The sequence below is a fragment of the Siphateles boraxobius genome, unplaced genomic scaffold (assembly GCF_051911475.1).
Source record: "Siphateles boraxobius isolate OS27281-9 unplaced genomic scaffold, OSU_SipBor_1 17, whole genome shotgun sequence".
NCBI classification, from domain to species: domain Eukaryota; kingdom Metazoa; phylum Chordata; class Actinopteri; order Cypriniformes; family Leuciscidae; genus Siphateles; species Siphateles boraxobius.
Window position 1 is genome coordinate 6,756,092 of NW_027508777.1, and position 13,138 is coordinate 6,769,229.

A 13,138-nucleotide genomic window follows, 5' to 3' on the forward strand; every position below is an offset into this window, starting at 1 on the left:
TACTGTGCTCAATTGGCCTGCCAACTCTCCTGACCTGAACCCCATAGAGAATCTGTGGGATATTGTGAAGAGAAAGTTGAGAGACGCAAGACCCAACACTCTGGATGAGCTTAAGGCTGCTATCGAAGCATCCTGGGCCTCCATAACACCTCAGCAGTGCCACAGGCTGATTGCCTTCATGCCACGCCGCATTGAAGCAGTCATTTCTGCAAATGGATTCCCGACCAAGTATTGAGTGCATAACTGAACATAATTATTTGAAGGTTGACTTTTTTTGTATTAAAAACATTTATTTTATTGTTCGGATGAAATATGCTAATTTTTTGAGATAGGAATTTGGGGTTTTCTTGAGCTGTATGCCAAAATCATCAGTATTAAAACAATAAAAGACCTGAAATATTTCAGTTGGTGTGCAATGAATCTAAAATGTATGAAAGTTGAATTTTTATCATTACATTATGGAAAATAATTAACTTTATCACAATATGCTAATTTTTTGAGAAGGACCTGTATATACATATTTATATACACAGAAATATATAACTCAAACACGTGATGCAACAATTGTGACCGTCAGAGAGGAAAAGGGAATGACCGTATCCAGAAACGCACAGGTGGAATGACATCTTGAAAAGACGCAAACGCACCCGTGTTGCTCTTTCAGGATATAGGACCCGTCACCAGTGCCGGAGCACACAGGGGAATGACCGTGGCAACACTGAACAGTGAACTGAATCAGTGAAGCACTCACTTTTCCGCCCTCTAACCAGCCATCAACACACACAAACATTTAGAATTTGTTGCTGTTAAAACAGCAGTTGAGAGCTCAAAGCTCGCAATCACCGCTGCACTCGCGCTGTAGAAACCACCAGCACTGGGAGAGTCTTCCTGAAGAACACCGACACACTCACTCGTTGTAAACAACAGCACTCTTCAGAGATATCAATCGATCGGCTCCGAAGCAAAAGACAACTAGTGCGTGCATCCACTTCCGTATTTATACCCGCACCGCAGGAGCGGATTGTGTGATGCGAATCACGCACGCCAATTCCTTTGGCTCATTCAATAGTACCCGAAGATGATAGGCTCCCTGGCGTGTTCCCATTTCAGTCGGCGTCGACTACGTCCGACGTTATCGACTGAAAGGGAACCGTTAAATTTGGTAAAAGCTTTAAAAAAGAAAGTTCACACAAAACGGAAAATTATGTTAGCCGATTTGAGAGTGAGTAAATGATGACAGGGTTAGTGAAAGCAAATGTTCACATACCGGTAGGTGGCACAGTTTCTATTTATCTTTGAAGAAATAAAGAGAAACAAAAAATAAAGGTACTCTGATACTCTGTGCAGCTTAACAGACCAATGACTATGACAAACCTGTTTTATTAGTTTCAAGGCTTTGAAACTGTTAAGCAAAAATACATGGAAATGTCCTACTTTCCTGTTGCTAATGTCATGCTGCCACCAAACTTATATGGTCATTTACGGCACTCTGCCATTGATATTGACTTCATGTTTTAGCATCTAACAGCAAGTGACATCATAAAATGCTTCCCTGCAGGGAAGTCAACCATACTTTACTGTAACCAGAAGTAGGCCACAAACACATTAATGCACTTGTTCAGCCTAGAGTGTCTCATTTCAAATACAAAGCCTTTCAGTGAGAGTGGTGGAGCTATAGATAAAAACACTTTATTGTGATAGCTTGAGCTCTGTATTGATGATACATGGTTGATGGTTGCAGAAAGGGTCCCCCAAGGTTGGAGATGCACAAACCATGGAGTTGCTCCTTTGACATCACTTTCTATGAGTGGATTTACTGTCAGCAAACTGTAAAATCATTCCTCTTTATCAGCCAGAATTTAAGAAAAGGGCCCTTTGCACTTTGACTTAAATATTGTGTTGTCATCATTGATAGAAAAGGACTCTGTGCGCATTGTGGAAAACCAGAACACAAAAAAAAAAAACTCAGAAGACACAGAACTGCACTTCATTGAAGCAAATACAGGGGTACAGAGACAGACAACCTTGTGATGTATAAAAGCAAAAAACATGCTCTGAAGTAAAAGGAGAAGGTGTGTTAGGTGAAGGTAGAGAGAGAGAGAGAGATGCAGCTGTCAGTGGCATGATATGAAATGCTGTTCCTCAGAGTAGAGGGGACCATGACGTCACCTGAATGAGCTGACACTGCTCTCGCTGACATAGAGAATCAATGACAGGGGTCCAGAAGGCACTGCTCAGACTCAGGGCTTACTAATGAAGGCCAGATCCAAAACATGACTATGTAACTCTGCTAGCGACCAGTGCTCTGCAGCAGGGAAGTGCCTGAACTGACCACACATTCTTGCTCATAAACCTTGTTAAAGATACAAACTAAAAACACAAACATATGTATTTAGAGCTGTATTTACACAGAAGCATATAGTAATAATGACTACTGGGGTAAGATGTCCCCCTACCTGGAGCAAGAACTTTTACAGAACATATAAAGGTTTAATAGATCAATTAACCTCAAAACAGTTTCGACCAACTAAATCTTTAAAATATATATATTTAGATGAAATGATCAAATTTACAACCCATTGATTAAATGTGTTGAGATTAAATTTTGTCATCTATGGTCAAATTAATGTGAGGGGCATCGGACTCTATTTCTGCTTTAATGCAAGTGTATCTGTTGCTAAAATTAAATTAAATTGAATTTCACACTGATAGCACATTTAGAGCTCTGATCCCTACAGTTTTCTGTTTCCCAGAGTGGAGCAAATGTAAGATGATGTTTCTCCTCTGATCTTCTAATAGTCCTTTCTGCTTCCTGTTTCCAATAGTTTTCCTGAATCACCATGGACTTATGCAAACTATCTTGGATAAGGCAGAATGGAGCTGTGAGCAAATTCAATATAAGAAGCATTACTTCCAAATTCCCTTGTACATTGTAACCTGCATGTAACCCTCCAAACTTCAAAAACATCCCCTCATCTGTTTTTGTTCTCAATTACAAACAACCTGGAACCATAGTGATATAGCGATTAAAGAAGGCTAAAATGGCAGAAAGCTAAAATCAACTTAATTGCGATAAGAACGTAAACATTTTAGCTCTCTTAAAAGTGTTAGGGAGCACCTAAAAGCAGCAATGCTATCAACTTAGCTACATTTCGTAGCAGTCTTACAGTAGAGCAGCTGCTTTCAAAACACTGTAGCAACATACTCCTTTTCCATCAAATAACTGTAGGATGAAGAAACGCTACATGTTTTTGTCAGTGCAAACAGCTTTAAAACAGAGTGATTCAAATGCAGATTCACAACTATGTTTTTTTTCCATTAGAGTCTTCACTAGGTGTCATCATTTTTTTAAAATTGTTTATTAGTTTTTAGTGTATGTTTAATGTTTAATGCTGTCATAATCATTATCCCTTATTTAGTACCAGATAATGCTGTTCTAACTGCAAATATTTATAAAATTATTGGATAAATACTTTAAAAAAAAAAAAAAAAAATTTAAAAATATATTGTCCCTTTCATAGCTTCAATGTAGTTATCTTTTTTGTTTTCTTATAATCGAGTAGTGTATCTTATTAACTTATTTTTAGAAATTGTAGCTTGACTATAATTTAACTTCTTTAAATTATGAGTTACTGAAAACTACAGTTTTAGATTAGCTTTCTAAACTCAGAAAATTGTTCTCAAAAGACTGGTTTGATAGAAAGTATAGACACAAAAATCAAAGATATGCAGTGTGTTAGTAAAGGTGTCATTAGACTAAAGAAAAGTAAAGACGATTGGGATAACTGATGTGTGAGTTCTGCTGCAGCTGGCCACATGTTTGGCTGGGTGGGAAGATGCTTCAGGCAGGGGTTGAAGGGGAGATCGGGTTGGTGAAATCACCTTGATTCAGTGCAGCGAACCTTTGATGTGCCTGAAGCTGACATGGCTAGCCCTGAGCAAAGCATATGCCTTAAAAACTTAAATCCAGCTTGACGTACTGAAATCATAACCATATGCAAGAATTCCACCTTCAGAAACACTGTGGCTCCACACAGCCCGTGGACGAGGCATTAGCCAGTGATAACAAAGACCAGGTTAGATGACGGTGGGAGTCTGAGGAGGAGATGGAGGTAAAGGGATGGGTCATAGCACGAACTGGGGAGGGGGGTGTCAGGAGGTATGCAGTGCATAAAAGGTTTGGTTAAGGATCAATTCCAAAATTTCTGAACAGTGCTAGATTACCTAAAATGGAAGTTTCTCAGGAGTGATTAGAGGTAGAGTGAGGTAAAGTGTAGAGCAAGAAAAAAACGAGTGAGACTGAGAGGTTTGAATTAAACTGCCTGAAAATACTTGTGCTGACTGTACTTCTTAGAACACAGACAGCTGGGGTTCATCTCATTCATCGCGAATTCTATGCAAATTTGGCATCACTAGCACAGTTAACGAGATGCCAGTAATGTATAATACTAAATTTTTTGTATATATATTATTGTGATATCTAAACCTGCATCAAAGGGATAAAATGAATTGCTGATCGTAATGGAAGACTGGTGAGAGTTGAAAATACGCACTCTGATTCACTTTTAAATTAACTTTTATCGTAGAAAATTCTGTAAAAACCAATTTATACTTACAGAATAGTTTTTACTTTTGCTAAGACCCCCCAAATTTAATTGCACGTTTATTCAGTAATATTTTTCACAGTATAGGAGTTTCCAATGTTTCTTTTCGGCACATATTCTTGAGCAAAATGTCTTGAGCCCTTATGGCACTGAAGGGCTACTGTGTGATGTGTTTTTGTCTGTGTAATAACTGTCAGGCACCCTGTGGTTGCTGCTTTCTGGGTTCTTTTACCTCCTCTCTTAATCAAATCATGTATTTTGGCTAGAGGACATCCTTCATTAAATGTATCAGGAAGGGAGCATATTGTGCCTCACTGAAGCACGATGGGTTGTGCCCCCTACAAATTCCTGTGCGCTATGCAAGATGAGCCAAGCATACTGCACCCAGATGTCAGGTTTATTTGAATAAAATAGGCTCATTGTGTGGACACCCTGGTCTGTCCTTGAGGGAAAAAAAGGGGGAGGCTGGGTAAATGAATGCTGTAGGGGGTTTCAGTGCTGAAGGAAAAGTGGAGAGAAAAGGACGGGGCAAGGAAGAAGTTCGCTTAGCTTAGCAGTTCCATCTGGCTCTCCTGGAATCTATGTCAGAGTCAGAGAAACTGCTTTTCATAAAAGAGCTACAGGAAGCCAGCGGAAGCTGAATGTTCTACAAGGACAAGAACATTACTGCGAATGTCGCTTAGCCTGGGGCGAATCCACAAGTTGGCTGCCATGGCCCCTTCCTCCACTTTCTCCACTCCTCCTCCTCACTCCCTTTTTCCAAAGGAACAAGAGACAGCCCAGACTGATCGGAATTCCATCTGTTGGGGAGCAGCCAAGTGACAGTGGAGAAATACAGGCATCTGGTCTCCATTTCTGTCAGGCTGGTGTTCCAGCTTACATCTTACAGCTGGGAGAGGATGAGGGAGAGGAGAGGGTGCTGGCAAGGGACTAGAGTGTGCTGGCACTTAGGCCTCTCGTCTATTTTTCACACATCACCCCACATCCTACGAGGAGATGTCTACACTCAAAAAAATAAATTTTGCCTCTTGTTAAATTTAATTAATTAAAATAAGCAAAAGTAACACGATTGTTTAATATTTTGTCACAACTTAATTTAATTGTGTTCAGTCAATCTAATATATTTAAAACTGAAGTTTACTTAATTAATTTGTGTGAAAACTACATGAATTAGTTTTGTTGACAACTAACTTGGCAGTGGATCTGTAGCTCCCAGCATGCTTTGCAAGGGACTGCATTAGGAGGGTAAATTCAGGGATTAAAATGTTATTTTATGTGTTTTTCAGTAAATGGAAAGATGTTGTTAGTTGATGTTAGTATTTAATGTTCAGTTATGTTAGAAAATTAGAGGACTTTATGTAATGTTTTTGAATTTTGTGGTTACCATTATGCAGAAGAGTGACGACTGTGTTTAGGCTGTGGGAACTCAGTAAACACTCCATATGCATTAAACCTCACTTGCATCCCTGCATAAGTCATATCTAATATTATTATGCGAAAAGTTGTTCTAATTAAATCGAATGCTAGTCCCTAATATCATTGGAAGTAACTATAGAGCCAAACTAACTACAATTATGTTGATGACTTTAGACAGGACAAAAATTAAATCTGGGTAACTTGACAAAATTCTATCTAGTAGGAATGATACAATTATTTTAGTAGTTTTGACCAAATTAATTTAAGTTCATACAGCAAGATTACAACAAATCATTTCGAACAAATTCGATTGTGTTGGATAAATATAATTCAATTTCGTGGAAAACCTTTCCTTAATTTAATTAAGTTGGTTCAACAGATTATTGTTTATAACAGAGTGTAGAAAGATGCACCCCCTCACACATTTGTACAAGCTCTTTTCTGAAGGGCCCAAGAAGAGCACATAGTTTTCAGCAGTCAAGAGTCGGACAACAGATCAGAACAAAAGCAAAAGAACAAAGGAGCATATGAAGCCAGCAGGCAAGACTTTGGCAGCCAGGACACTCTCAAACATGCACATGTGCATGCTCTTCTACTCCCATTTGCGAGTATACTCCAAACTATTCTCTATTGATCATCATATTCACTCTATGGATCACTCAGACTTCATATTAATCTAAAAAAAAACACCCTTTTATCGTTGCTTTTCACATTCTCTGGAAAAAGCAACAAATCTATGTATAAATGGTAAAAACTGATATATATATATATATATATATATATATATATATATATATATATATATATATATATATATATATATATATCATATTCAGTTTCTGAGAAGGTAAATAAGCTCATAACCATAATTTAGATTTAAATTACCAGTGTGTATATATATACGTATATACATTGGTAATTTAAATCTAAATTATGGTTATGAGCTTATTTACCTTCTCAGAAACTGAATATGATTGATTGATTGTTTGTTTGATGGATTATTTATTTAATTATTTTTTGAAAAGTGTATTTTACTAAATGGTAGAGACCAGAAAATATTTTAACATGTTATTTTTGGCATCTGTGTCTCAAACTTTGATATAATATTCCCATATATATGCAAAAAAAAATTAAGTAATTTAGATCAACCTTTTATCCCAAAATTGTGTACAAAGTACAAAGGATGCTGTTGCAAACCACCTACCGAATACAAGGGTGAACTAGAGCTCTGCTACGGATCCCGAAAACCTTGTGGGTTTTAGGTCTAGTTCAGGTTAATGTTTCATTCACGTTCAGGTGTGTAACTAAAGAAAAACTAGCAAAAGCACCCAGAAAAGTTTCATAATTGGTAAGTACGTGCTTTTTCTCTTTTGCTCCGCAGTGCTGACTTGATAAAACATTGAAGTTTACATGTAAATGTTTACTGATCGTTGCATGCAGTCTTAAAATACAACATATTGCAAAAAGGTCTTTGCTGTGAAAGACTGACCTCAGGTACGGGTCAGGTTGGGGCTTAAAATGTAACTGTACCGTTCAGGTCAGGTTAAACGATCTTGGGTATGGGCCGCGTTCAGTCTTCAGTTTAAAGCCTGTGCAGATCTCTAGGATGAACAAATGGAAAATGTTGTTGTATGTATTTATTGTAGTTCAATTTCAGTTATAATTAACACTTATCAAGACAATATTACACACATAAAAAACATTTATTGACTTCAAAATAATTATTATGCCACTTTCCATTACCCCACAGTATTCCTTACTGCATTTTAATTTAATGTATTAATTTATTAATAATTAATTTTAAATTAATTAATTTTCATAAATTTGTCATTAGTTGTTTTGGTTTGCAATGGAACTGGCTGAATTAGTATCACACCTAAATAGTTATAGTAAATGTTATCTTTAAAATATTTTCTGTGAATATAAAAGTAGATTAAAACTTCTATGTTTACTGACAGTTTTTTTTACATTTGTGTTTTCTAAATAATAATAATAATAATATGTACATTGTTCTTTTATTAGATTCAATTTATTTATGTTTTTATCAGATCTGTTGTAGAATAAGTGTGTTTTGTTTGTTTTGAAATAATATTTATGTGTTTATTTGAGTATTAATTTATTTAGTAAATTTGTTGCGTAGGTAATGACAAAGCATACGACTATTCTGTAATAATAGAAAAGAATGAGACACAGAGACACAAAGAGATTGAGTGATCAAGTAGAGAGAGAAAGAAGAGAGTGAGGTTGTTTTTTGTGTGTGTGTGTGTGTGTGTGTGTGTGTGTGTGTGTGTGTGTGTGTGTGTGTGTGTGTGTGTGTGTGTGTGTGTGTGTGTGTGTGTGTGTGTGTGTGTGTGTGTGCGTGCATGCGTGTGCGTGCGTGCGACCGTGCGTGTGTGTGTGTGTGTGTGTGCGTGTGAGTGATCTACTGTAGCAGATGATGCACCAGAGAAAAGTATGACAGGTAGCGGGTTTAAATTCTGAAAGAAAGTGTTGTTGACTTATTAGTGGTGACAGGTATGCTATCTAGGAGACAGCTTGACAGTAGACGGAAGAAAACTGAGAGAGAGCAAAGAGCAGAAGGGGTTTATTCATAAACTACAGAGTTTAAAAATGACCCATGAACACTCTCACTCAATAAAGAACAGAACACATTAAACTGATCTGCCAGTGTGCCACTATACATATGTGATTTAATGCCAGACACAAAATACTTGAAATTCACAAAATACTCACTGTTCTATATATATATATATATAGAGAGAGAGAGAGAGAGAGAGAGAGAGAGAGAGAGAGAGAGAGAGAGAGAGGGAGATAGATAGATAGATAGATAGATAGATAGATAGATAGATAGATAGATAGATAGATAGATAGATAGATAGATAGATAGATAGATAGATAGATAGATAGATAGATAGATAGATAGATAGATGAACTTTCATTAGTACGGTTGCCAGTGTTGAACTGTTGTGTTATGTTTTTCTTTGTCAGTCCTGAATTATAACTCTTACCTGCATTTTGTAAAGAAGAAAAGATGCTGGACGAAGCAAGGAGAAGTGCAAAATTATCTGGAAGCTTAATATATTTCTCTGTTTACTCTACTAAACATTTTCAGTTATTTGTTAAGGTATATGGGGTGGATGCCATGATTTGCTAGCTATCAATTCAGTTATCTTTTACAGACTACAGGCAATACTTACTGAACTATCATTATATTAGAGCAGTATTACATACAAATTTAATTATTTTCAAAACTGATACTAATATCAATGCTAAGTACCTGAATTCCTGAAGTTGTATACCTACTATCTAAGATCTGGAAAAAAATATTAAGAAACTAAGAACAACAATTGAGTGAATTTTTTTATTTATTTTTTATTTGTAGTGGTCAGTATTTTGCTATGTCATATTTAATGTCTAAAGGATTTTCCCATAAGTCATCAGGGGTAGAGCAATGAGTAACACAAACAGACACAACAAATTACTGTACAACTGTAAAAAACTGTTCTTCCACATTGCCTTCCAGTCAAACGATGAGAGAAAAAGTGTGCGAGAGGGAGAGATTCACTCACAGAAGCCATTTCCTCGTACAAGGCCTCAAAACCGCCTTCAAGCTCAGCATGCTGTTCCACTTAGGCATGGTCTCCAAACCAAAGCCATCCACCTCGCTCTACTATTGGCATCAGACACACAAGGCTAACCACAAGCACATGTTCTGTTGCTCTTAACTAATTCATACAGGAACACTTTGGTTTTGTTTTGAACCCAAAAGCCCTGTACCTTTGATTACGAAATGTGTCTGATTCCAATTAAAGGAGCAAGAGGGAGGAAAGCATCATGGTGGTTCTATAGTCTATTATTGGCTGTGGTCATGACAGTTTTCTTATATCTTATTTTCCTCTTTTCATATGTATGTATGTATTCATGCATTAATTAATTAATTAACTAATTTCTTTCTTTCTTTCTTTCTTTCTTGAAAACAGATAAACATAACAGAACTACATTCACAGAACAGAAAATAAATGTTTCAGGGTTTATTTTCTGCATGGCTTTTAATATCCTTGTTTAGATATGTAAAAATATTTCCCGTTTTTTTTATTTTTTATTATTAAGGGTATATGCGTTTCTGAGTGATTGTGTGTTCATTTTTGAAATGACCTCAGGTATGTTAATGCTACATACATCTTTGTATTTTACGTTTTAACCCTTATGTGCTGTTGTGGCTGTTTTCAGCCACTATGGGGAATTTTTGAGTCTTAATTTGGCCATAACTTTTTCCGTGTTTCAGCAAATGGAATGATTTTTGGTGACAAATCTTATTTTTACACATATTTGGGAAAATGCTTTGAAAATTTTCAAAAACTCAACAGTACACTGTGGGCAAATTCACTACCCTTTCGTTATGTTCGTGGCTGAAAACAGCCACTACTTTAAACTGCTGTAAAAATGTAGCAGATAAATATTTTTTTCAATTTTTTTGCATAAATCTATTAATTAACCTCAGTCCTGATCAAAACTACTAAATGTTTTTAAAAAATTCAGGATTTTAACTCCTTAATTGCCAAATTCATAAATGATGTCACTGATTTGGGGGAAAAAACACACAAAATGACATATTTTCAATATAAAATGTGATTGTGGACTAGATTTTTTTTTACCTTTTATCACAGTCTTGGACATGTCAAAAATTAGAAACAACATTGGTTTTGATGCATTGTTAGTTTTTGTGCATCATCAGATTTTAACTTTTTCTCCCTCATTTAGTGTTCGTGGCTGTTTTTGCCCCATGACTCCGGTCCAGTTTCTCATTGTGCGGCGCCCATGGAGGTCGGTCATGCTGACAATGAATTCAATCATCTCCTCCGTGAAAAACAGATTGAACACAGAATCCATGTTCTGGACCCTTGCGATGGCATAGCGTGTCGGCCCTGGAGTCACGCCTCTGGCAGGCTGAAGAAAGGGAGTTGTCTCGGCGTTGGTGGAAAACCACACTTTGCCGTTTCTCCCAATCCACCCAGATCCAGGATCCTCCAAATCCTCCTCGCCTTCAGTGGAAGCTAAAGAGGATGATGAGGGTGCCACATCCAAATCAGGATCTGACTCTCCTGAGTCTGTGGTGTTAGAGGGAGAAGACAATACATCCTGCAGCTCGCTGGAGGGGTCAGGCTGCATAATCATCTCTAAAACTTCACTACAAGTCAAACCCTTTCTCATGTTGCTTGCTGCTCTTCTCACAATCAAATGACCAGCAGGCTTGCATGCAAGTGTTTAAATCCACTTGCTTTGTTTTTGTTTAGTCTGCATTTCTCACCATCAAAAGGCACTATGTTTTTGTTTACTCCATGTAGTTCTGAGAGCTGAGGTACATGTTTTGATTTTCTCCGACGCATCAAGGTGAGTTCTCACACTCTCTCTCTCTCACTCACACACACACACACACACACCCCCCCACACACACACACACACACACACACACACACACACACACACACACACACACACACACTCACACACACTCGCTATTCTGCCCTACAAAACAAAAAAGCAGTAACTGCATTTACAGTCAAACATGAGTTATCATTTTCATGAAATTCAAGGCATCCTTTGTTATGTGAATAAAAGAATAAGCTAATATAAAGTAACAAAATAGCCACATGTCCAATAATCTACCTACAACTACTTAGGCTGGATGACAGGGTAACTTTAAAGTCATTTTTCTCAGTTCTGCACTCTGCGTAGTTACTGTCTTTTTGCTTTGTAGGGCAGTATTATACTCCATAGAACTCCATGTAAAAGCCAGAAACTACGCCTTTTTTTGCACAGGCCTATCTGAAGGGTTAATGGTGCCACCTGGTTATCAACAGTAAAAATTACAAATTTTACCTCTTCCCAACAGGGAAAACCACCAACAATCAAAAATGCATGATTATATGGTGTCATGGCTTTGCAATCAAAAAATGTGGTTATAATGGAAGTCAATGGGGCAAAAACAGCCACGAACAGTAAATGAGGGAGAAAAAGTTAAAATCTGATGCTTCACAAAAACTAACAATGCGTCAAAACCAATGTTGTTTCTAATCTTTGACATGCCCAAGACTGTGATAAAAGATTTTAAAAAATCGAGTCCACAATCACATTTTATATTGAAAATACATCATTTTGTGTGTGTTTTTCCCAAAATCAGTGACATCATTTATGAATTTGGCAATTAAAGAGTTAAAATCCTGAATTTTTTAAAAACATTTAGTAGTTTTGACCAGGACTGAGGTTGATTAATAGATTTATGCAAAAAAAAAAAATCAAAAAAATATTTATCTGATACATTTTTACAACAGTTTAAAGTAGTGGCTGATTTCAGCCACGAACATAACGAAAGGGTAGTGAATTTGAACAATGCACAAAGGTTAATTTACCTGTAGTATGTAGCCTCTAACATAGTCTCTCAGGGTCCAGCCCAGGCCATGGAGGATGTGCAGAACCTCTTCTTGTTTGAGGACGCTGAACAGACGGTCCAGCAGTATCTTCAACCTCACAGGTACTGCCTGAGTCCCATACAGCATCAGACTGCTAATGTCAAACACCACATTGGACTGCACGATCTCTACCTGTGTTGGGTGGTACAGATGCTGTGTGCTCAGCTTGTCTAGAGCTATAATCACAAAAACAACAAAACACATAATTACTATACAGCTATATTTAATAAGAAAATTCCCCCTGAGCCTGGTTTTGGCAATAAAGATTCACACTCCATAGACACTTTAACCACTATGTACTTACATAATAAAAATAAAAATAAGAATAAAACAAACTGTTATGTACAATGTACTTATTGTGTTCATGTTGTATTGCAAAACAGTTTTTGCTGCTACTGTAATTACATGCAGGTATTTTTTTTATCATAAGTACTACAATCTAAAAATATTGAAATTAAAGACACTTAATATAAAGTATTATATTAAGTATTATATATGAATATAAACTTAATATAAAGTGGGACCCAAAGCAGATATACTTAACCAAAATATCTGTTATCACATGAACAAACTATGATCAACTTTTTGCTTTAATTCCAAAAGCATATTATACAAGATTGGCTAACCAAACTATTCAGTACTCTTTCA

General features: G+C 36.7%; 1 protein-coding gene across 4 annotated transcripts in view; it reads right to left on the bottom strand.

Annotated features, from left to right (window-relative positions):
• Window positions 1–13,138, bottom strand: part of bnc2 (basonuclin zinc finger protein 2) — a 324,547-nt gene that overhangs the window by 87,078 nt on the left and 224,331 nt on the right. For all 4 annotated transcript variants that reach the window (XM_077232323.1, XM_077232321.1, XM_077232324.1 and 1 more), the window contains one exon: window positions 12,431–12,666. In XM_077232323.1, the coding sequence (XP_077088438.1) occupies window positions 12,431–12,666 (236 nt within the window). The remainder of the gene's footprint in view (window positions 1–12,430; window positions 12,667–13,138) is intronic.